Below are 27,944 nucleotides of genomic sequence, written 5' to 3'. Positions count from 1 at the left end.
TAAATTACAGATTGAGTCTCTCTTATCCAAAATGCCTGGGACCAGCAGTGTTTTGGGTTTTTTTTTTTTGGGGGGGGATTGGTGGAATATTTACTGATACATATGGTTTATTATTAGAGACAGCATAGTGTAGTAGTTTGAGCATTGCATTATGAATCTGGAGAACAGGGCTCGAATCTTGGCTCAGCCATGGAACCCTACTGGGTAATCTTGGGCAAGTCCCTCTCTCTCAGCCTCCAGGGATGGCAATGGCAAGCCACCTCTGAAGAAACCTGCCAAGAAAACCCTGTGATAGGTTCATCATAAGTTTGCCATAAGTCGGAAACGACTTGAAGCCACACAACAACAACATCAACAATGTTTATTATGAAGAGTTGGTCGCTCTGGAAATGGAGTAACTTACAATTGCCCCAAGGCTACAGGGCTGGTTCATTGATATTTCTACTCAATGATACAGGGGGGCTAACTGGACTATTATTTACAAGGGAGTCTGTACAGACAGGGAGCAGGGCAGGAATTGATGGGTGGGCAGGCAGGGGAGGAATCAGGGTGGCATATAAAGAATGACATGAGACCCGAGTCTAAACATGGAATTAATTTATGTTTCGTATACACCTTATACACATAGCCTGAAAGTAATTTTGTACACAATATTTTTAAAAAAATCGTGCATGAAAATGTTTGTGTTCACTGGACCATCAGAAAGCAAAAGTGTCACTATTTCAGCCACCCATGAAAAAAGTCTTGGGTCTTAGAGCATTTTGGGTTTTGGAATTCTGGATAAGGGAGATTCAACCGGTACTTTTAAAAGCAACATTCAGCATCTCATTATTTTACACACAGGTGCGGAGCTGTGTTCGCAGAGTGACTCACATCTTTTCAGGAAATATGTGTCAGGAAAATAAACAGTGAGTCATAGCTCTATATTCTCAGCTGCAAAGACTTCTCTTATTTATTATGCATGATTTGAGTTATTTAACAATGAAAATGAGGCAGTGTGTTTTAAGAGTACAACAAATGAGCAACTGTGCATTGTCAAATTTTCTGCTGACCTACATTCTTGGGCCTTGTTTCAGCAATGTTTTTGCAGTGATCTAAAGGAGCTGATTTCCTGAACATTTCATGACAGAATTGGACAGAAGATGACTAGCAGAGATACAAGGACTTTCTTCAGCCAAACTGGGGCTTCATTTACTATATTTTCATAGCCATGTTTCTACTTAAAAATTCTCCATTCCACTTCTACAATATAAGGAAGCTACTAGATCAGATTTAGTGATGTGGCAAAAGGAACAGATGTCAGGCTGAAATGATATAAGGTGCAGTATTTCATCTGGAAAGAGCTGCAAAGAGAAAAATTTTGGTCTGTAGACATTCAAATGCTCATCAGCCTCTAACCTTTACCAGTTCCCTACTACAGTGGTTTTCAAACTTTCTGACTTCAGGAAAGATTTTTGCTAGATATGTTGCTGAACTTCATAACTTTTTTGACTCAGTATAAAGCAGCACAAGAAGCTGCTTTACTTTGCATCAGACCACTAGACTATCTAGCTCAATATTATCAACACTCACCAGCAGAAGTTCTCCAGAGTTCCAGGCAGGAGTTGTTCTGGTCCTAAATGGAGATTCCAGGCATCTCTTTCCATGTGAAAGAGAGATGCTCTATGATCTTAATCTGAGTTAGGGAAGAATTTGGCTCATCTTCAATTTCCACAGTCTGTTTGTCTTTGATCTTCCAAGCTTCACTTTCCCACTGATTCCAATGTTACTGTGCCCTCCCTCCCACAGGACCATCTGATGGGAAGGAACATTATCACAAGCATTGTTGTTACCTGTAACTACCTTTTCTGGAGGTAAATAAGGGTATAATAATAGTACATCTCATAAGCAACAGAACACAGCATGTTTATTTTATTAGTGCACTAGTTACCTTCAAAAGTTACTTTTAAGGGGCATTTCAGAGGCATTTTGACTGCATGTTTTATGTTTTATGCTCTTCTTTTTTTAATCCCACCCCCGCTTCAGAAAGATAACAGAAAGTAAGAAAAAAGTAATGAGCACAAGTAATACAGTGTGTTAAAACTACTAACACAATGTGTTAACTTTTTATATCATCATAACAAGTATAGGGATGTGCTTTTGTTTATTATCCATTCCTGCAGGGTAAAATGAATAATTTAATCTATTTTCTCCATACTGTGAAAACATCTTTAAAAGTGTGCCATTTTCAAAGACATTCTCAATAGGGGAAGAAAGTATCTTCTCCTCCCACACACAGTTTTCCCACCCCACTGAAATGGTAATACAGTGTTTGGAGTGGGGACACCTGAGAATCACAGTCCAGCTTTATGTTAATAAGTAGTGCATGCCATCCTAGTGCACCTCTGGAATACACCTGATCTCATAAGAGGCTTGTATTTTCATGTGCCAGCTATTGGGACATCCTCAACTGCCCTCGCCTTCACCTTGGCCACAACATAGCCATGTAGGAGTAGGGATGACAAATGTAAGGAAAGGCAGCTATAGTCTTCCAGGACTACTTGAAGAGTTGGGGGAAAACACAAAAGAGGCTTTAGGCTTCGGTGGGGTTTCCCAAAACTTGAGAAATCTCTTTTTGGTTTTTTCACCTTTGAGTCTTTGAATATTCTTTCCAGCCCTAAATGAGTAGCAGGAACAGGTTAATTAAAAAAAAACTAAACTAGTAATTGAACACATAACATTCTGAGCTGCAGTGAGAAAGTAAGTTGGTGGCTGTTCCCATTTTCTAGAACCTCATTCCTCAGAAGGTAGATTGCCTTTCTCTTTGTCCTTCTGCCAACAGGTGAAGAATAATAGAATCATAGAATCACAGAGTTAGAAGAGACCACAAGGTCCATCAAGTCCAGCCCCCCTGTCAAGCAGGGATACACAATCAAAGCACCCCCAACAGATGACCATCCAACCTCTGTTTTAAAACTTCCAAAGAAGGAGACTCAACCACACTCTGAGGGAGTGTGTTCCACTGTCAAACAGCTCTGACCATTGGGAAGTTCCTCCTGAAATTTAGGAGGAATCTCTTTTCATGTAGCTTGAATCCATAGGTACCTGTCCTAGTCTCTGGAGCCATGGAAAAGAAGCTTCTTCCCTCTTCAATATGACATCCCTTCAGATATTTAAACATCACTTTCATGTCCCGTCAACCTTCATCAGGCTAAACATTCCCGGTTCCCTAAGCCGCTCCTCATAGGACATGGCTTCCAGACCTTTCACCATTTTGGTCGCCCTCTTCTGGACACATTCCAGTTTGTCAACATCCTACTTGAATTGAGGTGCCCAGAACTGGACACAGTAGTCCAGGTGAGGCTTGACCAAAGTGGAATATGGTGGTGCTATCACTTCCCTTGATCTAGACATTATACTCCTGTTGATGCAACCAAGAATTGTGTTGACCTTCTTGGTTGCCACATCACACTGCTGACTCAGGTTCAGCTTGTGATCTACTAAGACCCCTTTCACATGAACTGTTGTGTAGCCAGGTTTCTCCCATCCTATATCTGTGCATTTCATTTTTTCTGCCTGAGTGCAGTACCTTATATTTCTCCCTGTTGTTTTCTCCTTTTAATTTGATGTTCTCTGCAAATTTGACAAGCATGCTCTCTATTCTTTCATCCAAGTCATTGATAAAGATGTTGAATAGCACAGCGTCCAGGACAGAGCCCCGTGCACTCCACTAGTCACTTCTCTCCAGGATGAAGAGAAGACATTGGTCAGCACCCTTTGGGTTTGGTCAGCCAACCAATTACAAATCTACCTAACAGCAGCACTGTCTAGGGCACATTTTACGAGCTTCTTTGCAAAAATATCATGGGGAACCTTGTTAAAAGCCTTACTGAACTCAAGATATGCTACATCTACAGCATTCCCTTCATCTATTAAACCTGTAACTTTATATATAAAAAAAGAGATCATATTAGTTGGCATGACTTGTTTTTGAGAAACCTGTTTTTCTTAAAACAGCATTGTTTTCTAAGTAATAACAAACTGTCTGTTGAATGATCTTCTCTAGAATCTTTCCAGGTATTGATGTCAAATTGACTGGACAATATTCATTTAGCTTGTCTTTTTCCCCTTTCTGAATCATAGAATCATAGAGTTAGAAGAGACCACAAGGGCCATCCAGTCCAACCTCCTGTTATGCAGGAAATCACAATTGAAGCATCCCTGATAGATGGCCATCCGACCTCTCTTTAAAGACCTCCAAGGAAGGAGACTCCACTACACTCTGAAGGAGTGTGTTCCACTGTCGAACAGCCCTTACTGTCAGGAAGTTCTGTGGAGATTTCTCCTGTTCTCCAGGAATTCTCAAATACAGTGCGCCCGCACCATACTCACGCACATTATATGCAGCTTCCTGCTTATGCAGAAGCTGCACGACGATAAAAACAATGATGTGTGTGCATGTGCACACCACACCGCCACTTCATGCATGCGCCCCATTATTTCTTACGGGGCGTGAGCATACATGGATTTTCCCTTATGTGTGTGTGGGTGGGTGGGGGGTCCAGAACAGATCACCTGCATAAGGCAGGGGCCCACTGTATTGTTGTCAGTGGTTCTGAAATTACTTTTGCCAGTTCCTTCAATATCCTTGAATGTAGCTCATCTGGCTCTGAAGATTTGAATTCATTTAGAATAGCAAGATATTCCTGTACTACTAGTCTACCTATTCCATGCTGCATTTTTCCCACTACACCACCTGATCCTCGCTTCTCAGGTTATGCACTATTTTCTCTTTTAGAGAAAACTGAGGCAAAAAAGGTGCTGGAAAGTTCTGCCTTTTCTCTATCCCCAGTTAGTAGTTGGCCATCTTCTCCACACAGCGGCACCCTGATTTCCTTGCTCTTCCTTTTGCTGCAGACATAACTAAAAAAAAGCCCTTTTTATTATTTTAATCTGTCTGGCAAGCCTAAATTCATTCTGTGCTTTAGCTTTTCTTATCTTTCCTCTACATTCACTGGCTACAGTATATGTTTGAATTCCTCTTTGGTGCTTTCCCCATTTTTCCACTTCTTGTACATGTTTTTTTTTTAACAGTTAACTCAGTTGAAAGTTTTTAAAACCATTCTGGTTTCTTTTGATACCTCTCATTTTTCCTTCTTATTGGAACAGCTTTAGTTTGTGCCTTTAGTATGTCACTTTAAGAAACTCCTATCCATCCTAAACTCCCTTCTCTTTCAGTATCCTCATCTATGGAATTCCCTAGGTTTACAGAAATCAGCTTTCTTAAAGTCTAGAATTCATGTCTGGCTATACTTGGTTTCCCCTTCCCACTGTATGACAAATTCCAAGAGAGCATGGTCATTTCTAGCTAAAGATCCCATTACTTCCACCCCTTTTTGGTTAGGATCAGATTTAAAATAGTTGATCACCTTGTTGCCTCTGCCACCTTCTAGACAATGAAACTATCTGCAAGACAGGAAGAAATTTGTTGGACCTGATGTTCTTGGCAGACGTTGACTGCCAACATATATCAGAACAGTTGAAATCTCCCATTACTACTAACTCTCTCCTTTTTGAATGTGCACTCATCTCCTCCAGGAAGGCATCATCCATATCCTCAGTCAGACTTTTCAAAAAAATTCAGGAAGCTTTGGAAAACTGACTTTTTATAAGGAAAGAGTTGTTAATTATAGGGTGTTATGAATGTGGTGATGGTGATGTGTGCCTTCAAGTTGTTTCCAATTTATGGCTACCCTGAGGTCAACTTATCATGGAGTTTTCTTGATAAGATTTGGTCGGGGGGTGGGTGGGTTGCCATTGCCTTCTTCTGAGGCTGACAGTGTGTGACGTGCCCAAGTTCACCCAGTGGATCTCATGGCTGAGCTGGGATTTGAACTCTGGTCTCCAGATTCTTAGTCCAGTGGCCAAACCCCTACACCGCACTGGTTCTCATATAGTGTGTTGTACTGTATTTATTTCTTGCTTTTTACATGGATAAGATCTGGATGGTTTAGTTTAAAATGAATAGATTCTATAGATTCTTTATAGTGCCTTTAGAGCAGTGGTTCCCAAACTTTGGTCCTTCAGATGTTCTTGACTTCACCTCCCTGAATTTCTAACTGTTGGCCAAGATGGCTACAATTTCTGGGAGCTGAAGTCTAGAACACCTGAAGAATCAAAGTTTGGGAACCACTGGTATAGAGGAATTCTGTACAGTGCTCCTCCTGAACAAAACCATCACTACGATCACATCCACTAGCATATCTGAACAGGTAGACTACAGATTTAAGTGATTCTGGAGACTGTAGATTCATTTTTCAATAAATCAATAGGAATGTGATAAATCAAAACGTATGTTAAGTTTCATTGATTTAATGGGTATACTGTAGCTGGCACTAACAATTGGATTTAGGCCCAAATGTTTAATTTTCTAATTGATTCAATTCTCAATATAGAAGAGCTGTAAACAAACCCATTCATAAGCTGTCTAGTTAGGCCATTATATAGAGAAGGCAGAGGGCTGGAAACAGGAAACTGCCTTGTATAGAGTTGATCCATGTAGCTAAGTGTTGTCAACATGGAAGTGACTTCCAAGGGTTTCAGGCAGCATTTTTTCCATTGATACCTGAAGATATCAGGGACTAAATCTGGGACTGAAAAGTAGGGCAGTTTGAGCAACTTATGGCATCTTTGTGCACATTCACTTCCAACTGAATGCATGTCCATTGGGGAAAGGGTGTGTCTGTCCTTCACCTAGAGATGAAAATTTCTTGCAGTATGAATGGCGGAGAAGAATTGTGAAGAATGTAAACTCTTGTTCATGAGCATATACACTAAACTTTTAAAAAGGCATCGCTAAAAGGCAGAATTAGTTATTTTATGGCAATACTTCAAAAGAATCACAACAAAAATATGTATTATTCTGTACTGAAAAGGTATCCCAATGAATGCTTCCAAAAAGAAATAGGGACTTCTATTTAGCAAGAGATAGATTCTGTCCCTGGTAAATGGGAACAATTGGAGCATAGGTGTGTATTATACAGTTCAAACCAAAACATTTCATTTTGACTAATAAAAGAAATAGCTGTTGAATCAAATTCAAGATTAGAATTGAATCATAAGAGGTTGCCTATATAACATATCTTGTCACTATAACATTTTGCTTGTGCATTTTTTTGCATTGAGAAAATAACTTTAGAGCAATCTGGCTTCTACTGTCTAAGAAACAAGTTTTTATGAATTTTAAGAGATCACCAAATATACTTGCTAGGGAAGAAAAAAAGCACAGCAAAACTTGGTTAGGCATTTACCTTTGTATGCAGTTGCTGCCTGAAAAGTGTAAATGGGGGGGGGGGGGGTACTACTCTCTCTCTATATATATATATATAGCACACTTTTTTAAAAAGTCCATCTTGAGCTGACATTCATTGATTTATGTAGTTAGATATGTAATCAAGTAATCTAGATTCATTTAGTATTATCGCTGGAGGGAGAGTGCATAGATTTCAGTTTTTATTACTATTCTCATCAACGTTTATTTCTTTATTTAGATTTGATATTCCTTTCTCTCCTTAAGGTTCAGGGTACATTGTTTTTAATTCATTTATTTATTTATAAAATATGTTTGTTTTGCACACTAGTTTGACACTAGCCAAAGTATGCACAGACCCCTCTTTCCTAGCAATTATATTTGATAAGATATTTATATTCAAGAAAACCAGTTATTTGAAGGAATTAACTCATGCAGTAGAGAGGGGGCTTGCTTATGATCCCACCTGAGGACACAAGCCTCCTTGGTTGTAGCACTCCAGCTATGGAGTTCCCCAAGATCTTCAGGGGAATTGCTACTCTCACTCTCACCACCTGCACAAGCATGTTTGGTGGGAACATGAGAAGTGTTCTTAGTGGTTGCTTCTGAACTATGGAACATCCTAGTCCTTAACTTCGCTTTATCCCTAGTTCCAGGGATGTAGCCAAGGGGGGGGGGGGGAATATTGGGTCCGCCCCCCCCCCCTTCCATTAGAAAAATGAATGGTGTGTGCTGCTGCGCTGCCGCATCCAAGCCTCATTATAATGGTGGCACTTAGTCTGGACCCCCCCCCCCCTTTCCTAAAATCCTGGCTACGTCCCTGCTAGTTCCTAAATTTGTGTGCATATCTTCCCTATAGAAAGATAGATGATCCATCAGTAGCAATAGTGGGTACTGACAGCAGGTGATATTTTGGGAAAGGGGCACTTTGTGCTATATGGCCATACTGAATTTTAAGAAAGTACTAGTAATTTGTGTGAAGTTTTTCTTAATTGTGATTGGCATAAAGGGACAAAGCCAGGATTCACAAACGATCCATTTCTGTGCTGAGGCATATTCTGTTCAGCCAAATATGTGCTCAGAAAAAAAAAAAGTGCTGCTATCTCATTCATAAGAAGCAAGGACAGGTAAGTTTCTGGAGATAAAACAGGCCAATGGAGGAGAACTGGGAAGACATCTTGCAGCTGTTTATCCTTCTGGTTTACCATCCAACCAACACATTTCTGTCTGCTATAGCTGAACTCCATTAGATCAAAAAGTGCTGCTAAGTAATGCCAGGTTAGTGACAGGGAAGAACATTTCCACACATAAAAGTGAGTTTCCAAGGCCTTTGTTCACAAGCAACCATAATTAAGACTGGAGTTGCCACTTCATTTCCATACATAAAGGATTTTGAATTTGAATTGACATTCTCACATACCAGTGGCATATATGTATCTTCCCCTGACTTCCACGCCACCATACTCCCTCAGAGTGTAGCGGAGTCTCCTTCCTTGCAGCTCTTTTAAGCATGCAGAGTAATTTCAAGCTAATTTAATTTAAATTCTGAAATACACTGAAAAGCTAAGTTCTGAGGTTTCTCAGAGAGTGGTGGAGTCTCCTTCCTTGGAGGTCTTTAAACAGAGGCTGGATGGCCATCCATTGGGTATGCTTTGATTGAGAGTTCCTTCATGGTAGGGGGTTGGGCTGGACGGCCCTTGTGGTATCTTCCAACTCTATGATTCTATGGATCTGAGGAAGTAGACTTTAGTCTGCAAAAACTCATGCTGCTAAGTTGTTTCTTTCAGTTAGTCTCAAAGGTGATACAAGATCTCGCTACATCCTGGGAAGAACTTTGTGATCCAAGACCTTTATCCTGAACAAGAATGCTGACCGCACTTGTAAACATGAAACCTCATTAACAACATGAACTGCAAAAAAAGAGGGCTTATCAGCTTAACCCAGTTGTGCCTACCAAGTTACCAGTTGCAGCAACAGGCAAGTTCTGATGGGCAGGGAGTTAAGAGTTGCTATGACCTATTCTGATGGCATACCCCTACTGAGGTATCCTACCTGACAGTCTCCAATGTCTGAATATATACACCTGAGTACAAACAAGATAGGATTGGGATTCTGCTGGAGTACTGTCCAGTCTGCTGCTCAACTGTCTCCCTGCCTGAGCTGCTGGAGGTGATTTCAAAGGTGGTGTTGATCTTCCCCAAATTTATTACAGTGCGGGATTTTAACATCCATACTAAGGCACCCACATCAGCTCATGATTTCATGGCTTCCATGTCAACCACTGGCGACCTGTCTCAATATCTACCCCTACACATATAGCAGGCCTTCACTCCTCCTCCTCCTCCCCCCCTTTTTAAAGTTCTAATGTCACATTTAGTACATATACTTACAGAAACAAACTAAACAAACATGCAATGCAACTATATAAACATAGAATAACCATTAATTACAGAAGACAAAAGAAGAAAAAAGCCTAACCTCTATTCTCTCCATCCTATTAAAAGTGCTTTCTGATTTTCTCTGTGTTAACTTAAATATAGTTTTATCCTCTCTAAGGTACATCTATCATATCTTTCATTTCTCCCTATGGCGCAATTTTTTTTTACTTTCTATATATCAAATACTATAATTTCTCTGTCTATTCTTCATTGCTTTACATAGTCTTCCATCTTCCTAGGAAGGTTGCCAATGAATTTTTTTTTTACTAAATTTAATAACTTATCCATTTCTGCGAGATCCATTAGTTTTTCTATGCATTCTGAGGTATTTGGAATCTTATTGTTTTTCCAGTATTTCATGTATTTATATTCTCTCTCAGTTTTCTCTTCCAAATCTATCATACTTAGTAAAAATAATTCCAGGCTAAATATTATTTCTGTTTTCAAAAATGTTTACATCTTTGTTTGCTGTAGCCAACTAATTTTTATCCACATCCACCATGTAAGATAGAAGGATTCTAGCAGGTCAAATTCCTGCTCTGGTTTTGTCTGGCCACAATGAGAGTTTTCGGTGGATGGAGCAGTTTAAAATAACTCCCTTATCATGGACAGATCACTACTAGGTAAAATTTGGATTTGCAGGGAGTCCTAACCTCTGCAGGAGCGAGGCACTCATTACAATGGTCCATCTTCAGAGACTAATTGATCCAGAAGGATTCCTGAATGCTCTAGGGGATCTTTCAGCTCCTAGAATTGGTGATTCTGTTGATACATGGCTGATTTGTGAAACAGGGAGGCAATTGCTCCCAAGCATCCTTTATTTGGGTGCAGGGCACAGACTCTTTGGTTTTCTGAGGAGCTCAGGGCAATGAAGCATTTGAGTAGATGACTAGACGGAAGATGGAGAAAGATTTGGGACAAGTCCTATCAAGTATGGATTAGGGCCAACTTTAGAGCCTACTCTGCAGCAGTGAGTATTCTTTGCTTCCTCTATTACATCAGCTCAATCTTGTCCAGATTTTTGGGGTATTTAAAGAGTCGTAACCTCCTAGACTTCAGATTGCTGATGAGTAGACCTCAGAAAAGTGTTGCAATGAATTTACTGAATACTTTGATGAGAAAATTGTTCAGATCAGTTCTTACTCCACATTGAAGGTATAGTCTTGGGAGGTAGCTGAGACATGTACTTGTCCTGTTTTGACAGGTGAGTTTCAGTTTGTTCAACATGATGATGTGGTCATGTTGCTTAGAGAGATTAGGTTAGCCACCAGTCCATCCTGGCTAATTAAAGCTGCCAGAGGAGGACTGGCCAGTTGGGTGGTGGAGGTTGTAAATGTGTGTTTGAAAAAAGGCTCTATTCCTATCTCTCTAAACAAAGCAACTGTAAGATCTTTGTGGAAAAAAAACTTTGTTAGGCTCCATCTCCCTAGATAACAATGGCCACACTAATAAGGTATTAGTGTGAGTGGCAACACAACTCCAGGCATTCTTGGATGAAATGGATTATCTGGATCCATTCCGATATGGGACTAAGTGAAAGAAAGAAGTTGGCAGCATGAGCTTTTGTAGACTTCAGTCTACCTCCTCAGATGCTTTTGGTGGATGCCTCCACCAAAAGCATCTGAGGAAGTAGCCTGAAGTCTACGAAAGCTCATGCTGCCAACTTCTTTCTTTCAGTTAGTCTCAAAGGTGCTACAAGGTCTCTCTACATACTGATTCTACAGACTAACATGGCTATATCTTTCAATCATTCCATTATGGGTTAGTTAAGGGACTATGGCCCAATTAATGGCCCAGTTAAGTGACAAAAACAGCCTTGTTTACTTAGCGGATGATCTATACTGGGAGTTGGACAGGGAGAGAGTCCCTTTTGGCCCTCCTGGATCTTTCAGCAGAATTTTATACTATTGATCATGGTATCCTTCTGGGTTGTTTGGCTGATATTGGAGTTGGGGACATTGCTTTTCAGTGGTTCCAGTCTTTTGTGGCTGAGCATTCCCAGAGGATGGTGATGGAGAGTTGTTATTAATTCTGTTGGCCAGAATGATGCATGATGATGACAGAGCCTCTCTGTCTCTTTTTTATGTATGGGGATAGTGAAGAGCAAGGGCAAATTATAGCTTTCATCTGATGTCTGGACTGTGGGTTGTTTCACCCATTTAAAAGGTCTAGTGAGAATATTTGTTCTTAGTCCTTGCTTTTTTACCGAGTATACTTGCACTGAATTTAGGGCACCCTTAGGAGGGTGCAGATTAGAAACATAAATTAAGAAAACCGAGGCCTATAATGCAACCTAAAACCTATATTCTGCTTTATTCTAGGATGTAGGAACAAACAAACAAGCTTCTTTTATATACCGCTTCATACTGCCTAAGCAGTGTCTAAGCGGTTTACAACTGTAAGCTAATTTGCCCCCAACAATCTGAATACTCATTTTTGCGACCTCGGAAGGATGCAAGCCTGAGTCAAGCTTGAGCCCTTTTGCTGGTCTTGAACTCGCAACCTTGTGGTTTTGAGTGAGTGGCTGCAGTACAGGTATTTAACCACTGCGCCACCAGGGCTCCTGTTGCACTGTATAAGTAAAGTAATATTATGAGTACCCACTGGGCTTAATTACACACCACACTTCCCTTTCAAAAGCAGCAAACTGGAGATCTACATCAGTGCTGCAATTCACGTGCAAATCTGTCTTAAATGTGCATCTATATGCACAACTTGCTCCCTCCAACTTCCCCACCTCTACAGATTAAATAATAATATTCTGAAATCTGCTGCCTATTTGGAATAATCTGTCTGAAGCATGGATTATGAAGAGAATGAAGAACTGAAAATCCTGGATATCTCACCCACAGCTTTTTCATAACTAAGAAATGAGATGGGAAGTTAGGTTCTTATTTTGCCTTTTTGCTTTTCATATTATCAACAACCCATTTAATTCTACAACCCCCTCAACCGCCAACCATATATTCATCCAGAAGTGAGAAATAAATGAATTATAACAAGCAGTTCAAGGCAAAAGGGAGACTTTTAATAATCTATATTGCTCTATTATTTGCCTGTCAATTTTACGGTTTATAAAGTATGAGATTTAGGCCTTAGAAACTTGCTCTCCTGGAAGAGTAATGTATTTGGGAGACCTCAACAAAATTTCTACTGAAAACCTTCTGTTTAAGAGACAAACACATTTCTTTCTGTGATGCTGCATGTTGAAATATAATTATTCCATTTTCCTCTACACAGCCCATCCTATGACTGGAAATATAATAAAAAACCACACTTTATGTCTCTTCTTCTTTTCTACCTCCAATTTAGAAACATACAAAGGTCCTCCTAGGAACCCTCTCCACTTTGATAAATGTGTTGGGAGATAGTAGGATGGTTCTCTTGGCCAGATCTCAGAGGCTAAACATCTCACAAAACTACAAATCCCAGAATTCCATAGTATTGAGCCAAGCCAGTTTAAGTGGTGTCAATCAGGATTATTTCTGCAGTGCAGAAATTCAGTCCCTTTCCCCCACACAACACTTCAGTATCACATAGAGCTTTTTAAAAATTATTTCTACGCACCCATACGAGAAACAAAATGTCTCACTTACCGAGGTTCCATTTAAGGCCTGTTGTAGTAACACAATCACAGGCATTCCCAACAGGAATGAGACCACACCATTTGCCTTCTAGCCCTGTATTTACATTCAATTTGTGCTTTCCCTGCAACATAAAAAGGACTTTGGTTTAGTTTACAGTGATCAGAAAACAGGTGTGCAACACATTTTTAGGGAAACTAGGAACACATACAAGATTATCTGAGATTTTAAAGTATGATATGGAGCACTATGGATTAAATCTAGTTGATAGTTCCAGCTACAGCAAATCCACTGAATCCACTGAATTTAAATAACTGTTTTAAATTATCATCGATTCTGAATGGGACTAACAACTGGATTTACTCATGTACATCTAATGCTTTACACCTATTCACACTTTAAGATGAAACAGAGCTTTCTACTCTCTTGATTAACTCAGAACACTGTTGATTCCTGATGAAATCTTAATACATTGCTCTAGACTGTGATCTCCAAACATTCTACATCCTTTGGCACAGATCAAAGTAACTTAGGTCCACCAGTCACAAAACAGTAGTTCAGGGAGAGAGAGTAACAAAATGGTCTCAGAGTCAGAATTTGGCATAACAGGCAAGTACTGATATGGTTTTGGATCCTGTCTGGAAGCTTTTTTTTTTTTTTTTTTTTTTTTTTGCTATAGTGATTTCTCTTTAGCATGGAGTTTCAGAAGTTATTTTTTCTCAAGTGCATATATAGGAACTGTGTGCTTCCATGCAGTGGGATCATTAACTGTGGTGTCATCTGGAGCAGCAAGGGTGCGCATGCATGTCCCACTCCTCTGTTCCTAGGCTTTCTCCCAAGAGGAAGCCCAGAGACGGTGTAGCTGGCAATGGTGTGTGCGTACCCCTTTTGCTCTTATGTTCCTGAGCTTTGCTCCTGGAGGGGAAAGCCTGGGAATGGAGCAGCCAGCAAGGGCACACATCCATCCCTCCTGCTCCTCCATTCCTGGACTTTCTCCCTGGAGAGGAAGCCTGGGACAGAGCAGTCCATAAGGGCATATATGCGACCCTCCTGCACCAAAGGGAGAGGAGGGTCTAACCGGGTGACATGCTTCTTCCAGGAGTCACCTGGTGAGGTCTGCAGCCCTTATGTTTCCATGAACAACAGAGACCTTAGCAAGGCATCTTTGTTGCAAATCAATATGGCTAAGGAGTTAATGACAATCACCCAGCTAAACTGAATGAGTTCAAATTGGAAAAACCAGATGAACTGCATCCCAGAGTATGGGAGTAACTTGCTAATTGACTCTCTGAACTATTTGCCATCATTTTTGAGAAATGGAGCAGAGCAAACATTGTCCTTCTCTTCCAAATAAATAAATAAATAAAAAGCAAAAAAGAATATCCAGGAAACTACAGATAAGTCAGCATGACTTCAATACCAGGGAGGGAAACTGAAAAAAAAACTATTCAGAAGTTTGTCTGCAAGTATCCTGATGACAATGCAGTGATTGGTAGAGACAGCATGGATTTGTGATGAACAAATCCTGCCAAATTAATCTTACATCTTTTGTTGATCAGGTCACTATTTAATAGATGGCAGGAATACTGTGATATCACTTATCTGTATTTCAGCAAAGCATTTGATAAGCCCCCCCCCCAATAGTTTGATTAGAAAACTGATTAAATGTGAAATAGATGAGAATGCTGTCAGATAGATCCATAACTGGTTGGAAAACCATGTTCAAAGAATTGTAATCAATGGCTGCACTTCAAGCTGGAAGGAGGTCTTGTGTGGAGTGCCTCAGGGTTCTGTTCTATGGCTATTACTCTGCAACATTTTTTCACAATGACTTAGATGAGAGAGAGTGGAGGGAATCCTTATCAGATTTGCACATGACAGAAAACTGGGAGGGTTGGCTAACACATTGGAAGATGGGAACAGAATTCAAAAGGACCTAGAAAACTAAAAAAATGGCTAGAAATTACTAAAATGAAATTCAATAGAGACAAAGTCAAAATTTTATATTTGGGCCACAAGACCTAAATGCACACTTCTAGGGTGGGCAATACATAGCTCAGTAGTACTACATGCAAAACTGTTGGGATGACTGTTGATCATACACTAAACATGAGCCAGCAGTGTGACAGCAAAGAAAGTGAATGATATTTTAGCCTGAATTAACAGAAGCATTGTTTCCAAGTTGAGTGAAGTAATAATCCCACAATATTCTGTATGAGTCAAGTCTCATCTGGAGTACTGTGTTCAGTTTTGAGTGCCTCATTTTAAGAGGGATATAGATAAGGTGGAGCAGGTTCAGAAAGGGCAACAAGGATTACAAGAGACATGGAGAACAAAACATACAGTATGAGAAAAGATGGAAGGAGCTGGGTTTTGTGGTCTTAGTGAAGAGAAGGAGGGGGCATGTCTGTTACTCCAGGGGATACAATCAGGTCTAATGGTTTAAAGTTACAGGGGAGTAGATTTAAATGGAACATTAAAAGGAACTTCATGACATTAAGAGTGGTTACAAATGAAACCAATTGCCTAGAAAGGTGATGGGATCTCCTTCTCCAGACATCTTGATAGAGGCTGGAGACCTACCTGCTGGGGATGCTTTAGCTAGAGATCCTGCATTGAGCATTGGGTTGGACTTGACAGTCCATGAGGCTCAATAGTATAATTCTGTGGTTTTAGAGGTAAAATGACTCAGCCTCTGCACTTCAGGAAGAATCTGCTTATTCAGAGGCTGTAAGCAGAGACCCTTTATATTATTTCTTCCTTCCATCACATGCCTTTCATACGATTTTTGCTGCTCTCCATTCTCTTTTTTTTTGGTTCAAGCTGACACCTCCCAAACTCATCCAACCAGGAGCATAAAAAAGGAAATGCCAAAAAAACTTGTGTGCATTAAGACTTGAAGGACTACTTCATCTTGCTGTACCACCTTCTGCTAAGAACCACTAGAACAGAAGTGCCACCCTCACTGACCCTGAAAACAACATCACACATACACATACACACAACACTAAACCAGAACATCAACCCACACAGTCCCAAACCTGTAAAAGCACTCCTACATAACTAAGTCTCAGCACACATGGTTATCATTTTTCACATTTATTAACTATGGATATTTCCAGCCAATGGTCAAAATGACATCAGGTTTCCTAAATGACTAACGACAACTGTGTAGCTCAGAACATATCCCAGGATCAATAATCCTATTGTTATTAATTCCTACTCTTCACACTTTAAGTGTTCATGTTAGGAATTTAGCTTCTGGTGGGAAAAATCCTGCATATAAGAATTCTGCCCCTTCCAATGAATTAGTCCTTCAGTCCCAACATTTCTAGCATTGCAATAACTTAAAATTTCCATTGGCCACCGAGAAATAATTTAGGTATCCATAGCAAAGGAGTAGACAAACTTACCAGGGGAGGCAAACACAGCAAATATAAGAGTTCTAGATGTTAAGAGTTTTCAGCGTCTCACTCTCTGCAAGACTACAATTTGTAAACTAAAGGAAAATGTCATGGGGAAGCAGAATAATTATTTGAGGGCAATGTCTTACTTTTCCCATCTCCTGCAGGTATATCCCTGGTTCACAGGTATGTCACCACCCCAACCCACTTCTCACTGATGGGAAATCTTACCATTAATAAAACCAAAATCTGCCTACAGGAGTTTCAAAAAAGTGTAGATCCAAATCTCAAAAACAGCACACTATTTTCCCTTGAAGAAAACATTTTAGCTGAATTTATTTATTTTTAACACTGGATTTTAAAGACACCCCCCCCCCCCCCATGTATTTTGTTCTTTGAGTATTTTAAATTTCTTCCACTGCTTCCAAACAAGATGACACCTTGGTTTAAAACAAGGTCTTCTTTTAGGATTTATTATAAATTATACTAAAATTTTAGATTTACTGATTGCATATTCCTCCATATTGCCTTGAGATTAGAACATTTCTGAGCATGCCGTATGGATTTATGTAAACAGCTCTTTAATATTGCTCAGGGTTTGAAAAAAAATATTATTGCAGTGTTGCTTTAAAGCTTTTTATTTTACTGCTGCAAAAGACATCTCTTGCATGATATTTCTTGCAATAGAAAACTCATTAAAATTATGCATGGTTGAAAATATAGAAAAATTATTAGTTTCTATTGTGCATTTTAGGACTATTGCATTGCAAAGACAATGATTTGTAATGGGGATGGCAAACTGATGAAAAATTTGTTCTTTCTGATAGATTTTGTCAGAGTTTGATGTTTCATATGAAACAGGGTGTCTTCGTTTTCTTCCATTTACAAATGAAAACATACAGCTGTCCTTCTAAAATAAATGGATATTTCACTGTGTTTTGGGGAAGTATGTAACACATTAACTATGTAATATCTACTACCCAGTGTGATAGACAGGACTAATTTCTAGTTTTTATGTGCTGATTCTGCCCTCACAGACATGAAACTCATCTAACTCTCAAAAACTGTGGAACCCAACCACTTTGAACAAAAAGAGGATGCTGTCTATTGTTCCAGATACCTTAATATTCCCCACACCAAGAATGAACACAATTAAATTATATGATATGGAATTTTATACTATATAAACACATGAATTGCATTGTGTTTCCTAAATAGCTGTTTCCAAAGAATGGCTTACCAAGCAATCTGCCACTATGGGTGATCTGTTGAAACCACATTGGATCAAGACCTGATAATTCTTAGAGCAAAAATGATGAAATTAAGAATAATCACAACTGGAAATAGACTATATTGTTTTCCTTAAAACCATGAACAGGAAACTGCTTGCATATATACACACACAGGAAATACAAAGTAACTACTAGGACAAGGCAAAATCTGAACTGAATTTTTTACAAGTAAAAGAATGACATGTGCCACTTCATTAAGCCATAGCAGAGGGAGAGAAAGGAACCAGGCCTACTCTGCAGGTTCTCCTGAGAGACAAGTTCCCCATTGGGCTTCTCTTATCTCTGAACATATACTATTCAGGATGTTTAGCATGAGAACTCTGGCCTGTTACAGACTGCCAAAATAAAGCTGCTTTGGGTCTCTTTGGAGGCATGCTATTTAAATGATGCCTGGGTCCTACAAGTCCGGAGGTCGCGCCAAAGCCACACTCCATTCCTAAGCACTGGAGTGCAGCTTTGGTGCAGCTTCCGGATTCTTTGGATGCATGCATCATTTAAACAGCATACCTCCAAAGAGACCCGAAGCAGCTTTATTTTGGCAGTCTGTAACAGGCCTTTGTAACTTTAAAAGTAAATGATTGTTTTCTTCCTTTCTCCATTATCCTTTCTCCTTTTGCGAGATGTCTTTTAGGCTTAAAATTGGCGGGCCAGGACAATCTTATTTGTTACTGATCTTATGTAAGCTGCTCTGGGAGCCATTTTAGCTTAGGAAGGATGGGGTGAAATGCTTCAAACAAATATTTAGCTCACAGCAGTACTGCTTAGACAATTGCTGGGAGCGAAATTATTTCTTAGGCTCTCATAAGGGGTTTGTGAGTGCTCCTGGGAATTTATAGCACTTTTCCTTTCATGCCGTATCACAGGTTGGTTTTGAAAACCCTCCTCAGTTTGCTGAGTATTTTTCCAGGGGTACAAGGGGATGCTGCAGGACAAAAACAAGCCTCAAATATCAGGCTCAAGGAACTGATTTCATAGTTCTTTGGATTCTGCATCAAGTTTCTCATTCAACTTTGTAAAAAAGTTGTGCAACATAAGCATTAGTTTGAGTAGCAAAGGGATTGCTTCATTAAGAGAAGGCAGTTAACAATAAAGGTAGTTCAAGTTCAAGAATAAACTTGAATAAAGGTAATTCTGCTAAGACAACTTCAGACAAATTCTTCAAGTACAGTGGACCCTTGTTATATGCTGGGGTTTGGTTCCAAGATCCCCCGTGGATAACAAAATCTGTGTATGCTCAAGTTCCATTGAATATAATGACATAGCATTTCCTTATAAAAAATGGAAAATCAAGATTTGATATTAGAAATTTATACTTTTTTTGAATATTTTCAAACCATGGATGCTTGAATCCATGTATAAAAAAATCAGTGTACAGTCTGTCCTCGCCTTACGCGGGGGATCCATTCCGGATCCCTCCACGTAAGGCGAATTCCGCCTATGCTCGAGCCCCATTGGAAACAATGGGGCTCGTGCGCGACGGGCGCAACGGGCGCGCGCGCCCATTCAATTGAATGGGACATGCCGCCCCTTCTGCCCTGCGCGCGCCCCGCGGCTTGAGCGCGTATGCTCAAGGCCGCGTATGGCACGCCCGCGTATGGCGCGGGCGCACTGTATAAGAAGGACTGACTGTACTATTAGTAGAGTGGCAGCAGAAAATATTTGACAATATTTCACTATGTTCAAATAATGGACAGCCAACTAACAATTTTTACTATGTATTGATCAAGGTGCACATACCGTATATACTCAACTATAAGTCAATCTCATGTATAAGTTGAGGTCAAGTTTTGGAGTCAAATTATGGATTTTGATATGACCCTTGGATAAGTCGAAGGTAAAACTTAGGGGCATGTAACAAAGGATCTAAATAATGAAGCAAAGGAAAACAATGCCAAAGAACCTGCAAAATTATGGCAGGCATAACTGTTTTAACTCATACTAAAGGTTGGATGGAAGAGAGAGTAGAGGGAGGTCTGTGCTTCTAGGACAGATTGTACTCTTGCCTTATACCAGGAGATCGTTCCCTTTTTAATAACAGTTAAAGTATAATATTTACATTTGACCATTGGATAAGTCAACCTGGGATTTTTGGGTTAATTTTTGACTAAAATTTCTAGACTTATACATGAGTATAGACATTATATAATTAGCTTAAGGGAACTGTGAACCCATCAATAGTAAATGTTGTTACATTATGTAATACAGCTGTCATCTACACATATAAATGGAATGGCGATGGAAATACTTCCACCTGATAGATGTTTTCAAATCATCACTACTCATTAAAGAAAGAGGACATCTGTAAGTTGAGCTTCTGACACTGGGCATTGTCCTCTTCTGAGCCCTCCTGATGTCAGCATCACCACAAGCTTTTTGCTTACTCAAAAGTTGGCAAAAACCAAGTGCATCAGAGAATGTGTTGGTATTGAAAGGGTCATAAAAGTGATTTCTGCCAGCAACCTGTAGGTGTTTGTAGAGCAGACAGAAATTCCTTACAACAAATAAATAACATTACAGTCCAAAGACTGTATGCTAAACATGTACAATATGCAACCACTAAATTCATGAAAATATGAGAAACCTTGTGGTTTCCACTGGACAAAATCTTCAGATTATATTTCATCAATCATTTATACTTAATCAAAAGTACTTAAGTGCAATTTCTGTAATACTTATTTAAGGCAGCTGAAACAAGCCCTTTGGCCTTTCATATGTCTTTTCCATGGCATTTGTTATCCAAAATGAATCATTCAGGATGTCTTGCTTAGAAGAACTTCTTCATATTGGGTTTATTATTCCTCTGAAATTCCAAAGTGAAAAATCACAAAAATCTCCACAATAGACCCTGGTTTAGAGCTATGTGGAAGCAGCAGTTTGGTGAGCATGGACTGTCCAGCACTCAGTTTTCTTCCTCATGATGTACTTGTATAAGCAAGCATCACAGTGTACCATCTAAATACATTTCTCCAAATATAAAATTTTAGTTGAACCCACGTGAGTCAATGCTAAGGCTTCAAACTTTAAAAGGAAAAAAAATAAATAAAGCCAAGGTGGTTTAACTATTCTCTTTAATGCTTTAGTTGACTCCAAAGTTGAGAATCTGAACAGAGCTTTAACATTTTAGCTTCTGAATCTAAGTGTGACCATAGTTTAATTAATGCTCATGTTGATAAAAATCATGTTATATGGCATGGCTGCATTGATTTTTATCTTATTAAACCATTTCTGAAAAAAACTTTGATCAATCAGAAAAATTGATCCAGCTCTTTTTCCATTTTCATTTCATGTCTGGTGATGGAAAATGAAGATCAATGTTTAAATTTAGCCTTATGAGGGAAATATCTGAAGGGTTTCATTTTTTTTTAAATAAAAGACTCATCCAAAACAAATCTGAGATTTTCACACTGTTTTGTGTGTATGACGTAATATTTATTTATTTTTGTGTTCACATTAATGTACTGTTTTGATTAATAAACTCTTAAAAATAGAGCTTATTTTGTCCATAGTGACTAACAACATACTACAGAACTGAAATATGAAGAAACAAACCTGGTGGCAACTGAACCAAGATTTAAGTTCATAACTCATTCACTTCATAGTGGCAGGAAATCCAATGGGGAAAAATGGGTTTGGAGGATTTTTTCATAAAACTGTACCCTTGAATATGATCTTTTCTAAATATCACTGAACAGAAATAGAAATAACTCATACTGAACTTCTGGGTTTTTGATGATGTATATAGGACTCCAAACACTAATGTGAATGCATAATATGCTTGCCCACTGTAGTTCAAACTAACTATCAAAGAAGCATCCAAACTCTTCTGTTTAAATTCTCTCTAATGAGACCTTCTTATGGCTTGGTTTTACTAAAATTGTAAAACTGGATTTTGACTGTTGTACATCCAAATGCATGTGGGGGGTTCACAAGATTGAATGTTCCTTATGCCTTCACCAGCACTGCATACAGAAACTAGATATTAGATGACTGATCAGGCTAGAGCATATTTCTCATCATTTAGTTTTCCTGTAGAAAAAAACGTTCTGCTCTGGTGCCACAACAAACTACAGTTTCCAGAATTCCATAGCATTGAGCAAGGGCACTTAAATAGTATCAAACCAGATTATTTCTGCAGTGTGGATGCAGCCACAGTTAGTCTTAAAGGTGTTACAAGATCCCTTTGCATAATTTATTTTGCTGTTTAATATAAGAAATGTTATTTTACTACATTATTGTATATAATAAGACTTGAGCATCTGCAGATTTTGATATCCACAGGGGGTCCTGGAACCAAACCCCAGTGGATAACAAGGGCCCACAGTACCAGGTGAGAACTACATATAAGTATTTGTTTTGCCCACCGTGAGGGGAAACTAATAGAATTATTCACTTTGAAATGCAAGGACAAAATAGTTGAATGTTTACACCACTAGCAAGAACATAATGCCTTCATGTACAGAGAAAGTCTCCATATGAACAGGAACTTCTCCCATTTACTGATGGTAAAAATATTTTTTTAAAAAATTCAAAAAAAATGCTGAAAAATGTGTTTTATCCAAAGAACACATTTCAAACTGCAAATAGTTTCCAAAAATGCTAGTTTTGGAGAACTTTCTTGCAGATGGAAGGGAACTGCTATAATTTCTTGCTGTTTGCTTTGAGAATGAAATTAACAAATAATTACAACCCTAAGCCCCTCCAGACATCACCTTCTTCTTTGCATTTTGATTGAAGCTAGGTAAGTAGCACCTGAATAGAGTGGATCTTATAGTTATGTACCACTCTGCTAACATGACAACACAATCTACCTGATTGCTGCAGGTGGAACATGTAAAGCAGGCTTGCATAACTTGGCAGTAGGTAAGGGCAAAAATTTAAAAAGGCTACACTTCTTCAGGCCACAGGTAGGGTTTTAGTGGCTCACTTTCCAACTTTTCACTTGAGGGGCAAGTGTTCAAACTTCTTCTGCTGCTGTCGCCCACTCTTTTCTGGAAGAAAGCTGGGTAGCAAAGGAGCCTTAAGAGACAAACATTGAGATCTACAGTGTACATACAGACGTAAAGAAAGAAGCTGGTAGAATGAACTTTTGCAGCTTTGAGCCTACTTCTTCAGATGCATACTTTCAGTTAGTCTCAAAGGTGCTACAAGATTGGTAGAGTCCCATGTAGCTGCTGCGCTTCAACTTTATGCTGCTTTCTTGTGGGGTAAGCCAATGGCATGGTGATGTGAGCATGGGACTATGACTCTGGAGATCAGGGTTCGATTCCACATTCTGCCATGAAACCCATTGTGTGACCTTGGGCAAGTATCTCAGCCTCAGGGGAAGGCAATTGCAAACCTCCTCTTAACAAATCTGGGCAAGAAAACTCCATGATAGGTTTGCCTTAGTGTTGTCATAAGTCTGAAATGACTTGAAAGCACACAACAACAACATCAACAACAATTCTTCAAGAAAGAGCCAGTGTGGTGTAGTGGTTTGAGCATTGGACTATAACCATGGAGACCAGGTTTTGAATCCCTGCTTGGCCACAGAAAACCCACCGAGTGATCTTAGGCAAGTTACATTCTCTCAGCTTCACTGACTAAACCACTTCTGAACAAAGCTTTCCACAAAACCCCTGTGATAGATTCACCTTAGTATTGCCATAAGTCAGAAATGACTTGAAGGCACACAACAGTAACAACAACAACACCCAGTAGGAAAGCCAGAGTGGTGTAAAAGTTTAAAAACTGGAGACCAGCGTTTGAATCCCCTCTTGACCCACTGGTCACTCTCTCAGCCTTAGAGGAAGGAAAAAGTAATCCCTCCCTGAACTTTCTTGTGAACTCTGTGATAGGGTCGCCAGAGGTTGGAAAAGATTTGCTGTCATACACCAAAGCCCCATTAACCTCAATGGGCTACAATGCCACAACCCACATTAACAGTGGCTGCTGGGGTCGCAGTGCCTTCGGAGTCCCATGGGGCAGAAACTCTACAGGACCCCAAAGGCTGGGGGGGGGCTGGGGCTTGGAGCAGGTTTGCACAATGTGCAACCTTCACTACAGCCTCTGACGTCCTCCAAATCCTTGTGGGCCATTCAAAAACTTTTGGCAGGCTGCTTATGGCCCACGGGTTGCACGTTGTACAGGCCTGATGTGAAGGTTATGTAGAGTTATTACAAAGCCGCATTATGAATGGGTAGAATCATAGAACCATATAATCCTACAGTTGGAAGAGACCACAATAGCCATCCAGTCCAACCCCCTTGCCATGCAGGAACTCTCAATCAAAGCATCCCCAACAGATGGTCATCCAGCCTCTGTTTAAAGACCTCCAAGGAAGGAGGCTCCACCAACTTCTGAGGAAGTGCATTCCACTGTCGAACAGCCCTTCCTGTCAGAAAGTTCCTCCTAATGTTGAGGTGGAATCTCTTTTCCTATAGCTTGCATCTGTTGTTCTGGGTCCTGTTCTCTGGAGCAGCAGAAAACAAGCTTGCTCCCTGCTAAATATGACATCCCTTCAAATATTTTAACAGGGCTATCTTATCACCTAGTAACCTTATCTTCTCCAGGTGAAACATCCCCAGCTCCCTAAGCCGTTCCTCATAGGGAACCCTTCACCATTTTAGTCGCCCTACTTTGGACATGCTCCAGTATTCCAGGTGGGGCCTGACCAAAGCAGAATAGAGTGTCACTATTACTTCTCTTGATCTAGACACTATACTTCTGTTGATGCAGCCTAAAATCACATAGGCTTTTTTAGCTGCCGCATTGCACTGTTCACTCATGTTCAACTTGTGGTCTACTTGGACTCCTAGATCCCTTTCACATGTAGTCTCGTTCAGCCAGGTGTTCACTATCCTATATTTGTGCATTTCATTTTCCACCCTAAGTGTAGTACCTTATATTTCTCCATACTGAATTTTATTTTGGTAGCTTTGGCCAAGCTCTCTAGTCTATTCAGGTCATTTTGAATTTTGATCCTGTCCTCTGGGGTATTTGCTACTCCTCCTAATTTGGTGTCATCTGCAAATTTGATAACTATGTTCCCAATTCTGTCATTCAAGTCATTGATAAATATGTTGAATAGCACTGGGCCCAGGACAGAACCCTGTGAGACCCCACTGGTCAGTTCTCTCCAGGATGAAAAGGAGACATTGTTGAGCCAGTCAACCAATTACAAATCCATGTAACAGTTACCTTGTCTAGCCCACATTTTACAAGCTTGTTTGCAAGAATGTCATGGGGAATCTTGTCAAAGGGCTTACTGGAATCAAGATATACTATATCCACAGCATTCCCTTCATCTACCAAGCTGGTAATTTTATCAAAAAAATGAATCAGATTTGTCTGGCATGACATGTTTCTCCAAAACCCGTGTTGACTTTTTGTGATTATGGAATTGCCTTCTAGATGTTCACACACTCTCTGTTTAATGATCTGCTCTGTTTAATGATCTATAAATACATTAAGATGTGTATTTCCTTCTAATGATGAGAGGTCTGACACAAAGAAAAATCTGCATTACTAAAGGAAATAAAAATCAGATAATTTATAATGCAGGACTAAAAAACTGTTTAGAGAAAAGCATAGCAGCCCAAAATAGAATTATGCAGATATTAGCTTTGATTACTTTTATTGCATTTAATTTCAAGCAAAAGAGTATGCAATTGCTGGTACTTAGCATAATGATATTAAGATCTGTACTAATACCATGCTGTTAAAACTAGATTTGAACTGGATGTGTACGAAGACATCATTGTCATTTTAAATATGTTTCTGACACCACTCTACTTCACAGTAACCTTTTACCACATGTATTATGATTGTTCAAGCAAAGACTAAAAGTAGAAACCTCCTAAAGCAGAATTTGCTGATTCTTTGGGTCTCATTTATCATCACGGTCACAATACAGATAAATTATCCTCACAGAATTAGAGTGCTATATTAGAAGCTCGCCAAAGGCTATCACAAATGATTTTGTGATCCAGTGCAAGGAAACAAAACAAACCAAAGCAGATTATATAATACCCAGGTCTTGCAGGCATACAAACACTGTGGAAAGTGTTCTGGAAAAAAACTGATTTCCTGTGCTCCCCCCACCAAACAAGCCCCACCATTATGCACAGTGAGGAAGGAGGCCTTGAGCAGTTTGGAGTGGCGCCAACAAAGCAAATATTCATCCGCTATGTTAGTAGCTATCCCCAGTTTTCTGAGTATATATCCCAGCACTATCCATGGCATGGCACTCAAATATAGAAGGGGTGTTAAAAGATTAGAGAAAGCTCAAGGGTGGCAGAAATATAAAACGAAACCAAAAACCCTTTCATAAAAACAAAACTCAATGCTTCCCCTCATTTCAGGTAATACTCAGACTATCATGTATTGCATTTGTCTAAAAGCCATTGCAAATATAAAAACAACCCAAAATCCAGAAAAGGATACATACATGTATATATCTATACAAAATAAAATAAAATAAAATAAAATAAAAATCAGATTAACAAATCCCCTGCACAATCTATAGCAGCATCTTTCCAAGACTAGCATGAATACAGTTGGCTCTCAGTTTCTGCGGGGGATCCATTCCAGACCCCCCTGAGGATACTAAGGATCCATGGATGCTCAAGTCCTATTGTCCTCAATGGTGGCACATCTGCGCCACCATTGGGGACAATGGGACTTCACCTGATGCATCCTCCCTCTCTCTCTGCTTTCACCTGAGTTGGCGGACAGCTAGCGGCAAAGGAGCTCTGCTGCTGCCGCTGCTTCCATTTCCTCCCACTCCTTCTTCTTCTTCCTCCTCCTCCTACACAGCTTCCTCCCACCCAGTGGGATCCCGCACTGGTGTGGGGTGGATGGGACCTCCAGGTGAGACTTTTGGGGCCAGGGAAATGGCTGTGCGGGTGGGTGAAGAACCACACAGGCTGTGGAAATGGCCACTCACCACCTGTCTGGAAACTCCTCTGAGGCCTGGAGCAGCACCTGCATGGCTCCAAGGAGCATCTGTGGGGAGCAACGCCTCCTCCTGCTTCTTCTTGCCTCCTTCACCCTCTTATTTCTTCCTCTGCAGCTTCTTCCTTCATCCTCCTCCTGCCTCTTCTTTCCTCTTCCTCCTTCCTTTGCCCTCTTCCTCCTCCTCCTCTGCTGCCCCCCCACAGGCTTGCCATCCGCAGATGCTTAAGTCCGTGGAAGGTAAGTCCGCGTATATGGAGGGCCCGCTGTACTTTTAGCAGCTTTAGAAAATAAGGCTGTTTTGTGAGTAATTGATGGGTCACAGTTTGAGAGTAACCAGCATAGTTTCACTTAAGAGCTCTCATCCTGTAAGGAAGCCAAACTCTGTCCCAAGAATCTCTTCCTGAGGTTTTGATAAAGCTGGTAATAGAGTAAATAGTGTTAAATATCCCCTAACTCTCCTATGCTACAAATGAAGAGCCTTAAATTTATGGGAACATTTCCATATCTGCCATCCATATGGCATAGTTTGGAAGCATAGGGCCTTGACAGACCTACACTAAATGTAGGGCAGAGTGGGGGCATGGCGTCTGCACAACATCATGTGCTCCCAACTGCATGGCGGGCAGGCATCACAGTGCTCCTTTGGCGCTGCGTCCAGATGACGCATGCCAAAAGGAGTGTTGAAAAGCTGTGGTGACAGCGGCTATGGTGCCCTTTCTGTGACGCAAAAAGGAGCTGCTTTTTGCAGCTCCTTTATGCGGCATGGAAAGGACAGATCGGGGCCATGGCGTGTGGTTGATCCAATGATAAAAGAGCCAGCTGCAGAGTGGCAAAGGTAAGCATTTATGAAGACTGAGTTCAACAGATGTTACCAATGGGGAAAATGTGAAGACTTAATAGAAACTAAGTCCTGATCATTATCCACCTTATAAACCCCGTTTCTCAGCTTGTTTTTATCTCCATGAAAGACCAAAAAATAAAAAAAAAAAAAAAAATCTGTT

The 27,944-nt window shown here is 40.0% G+C and overlaps 1 protein-coding gene across 5 annotated transcripts in view; it reads right to left on the bottom strand.

The window, feature by feature from the left end:
* The window catches only part of TPK1 (thiamin pyrophosphokinase 1), a 388,541-nt gene that overhangs the window by 98,137 nt on the left and 262,460 nt on the right, over positions 1 to 27,944 (bottom strand). For 4 of the 5 annotated variants that reach the window (XM_089532522.1, XM_089532521.1, XM_089532523.1 and 1 more), the window contains one exon: positions 13,323 to 13,434. In XM_089532522.1, the coding sequence (XP_089388648.1) occupies positions 13,323 to 13,434 (112 nt within the window). Of the gene's footprint in view, positions 1 to 1,282; positions 1,344 to 13,322; positions 13,435 to 27,944 lie in introns of those variants that run through there. The other variant, XM_089532524.1, reaches the window with a different exon arrangement.

Source organism: Sceloporus occidentalis, unplaced genomic scaffold, assembly GCF_023333645.1.
Source record: "Sceloporus occidentalis isolate IW3139 unplaced genomic scaffold, rSceOcc1.0.p SCAF_7, whole genome shotgun sequence".
Lineage (NCBI taxonomy): Eukaryota > Metazoa > Chordata > Lepidosauria > Squamata > Phrynosomatidae > Sceloporus > Sceloporus occidentalis.
The sequence above is the reverse complement of the archived record's forward strand: the minus strand, read 5'-3'. Positions and strand labels throughout refer to the sequence as shown.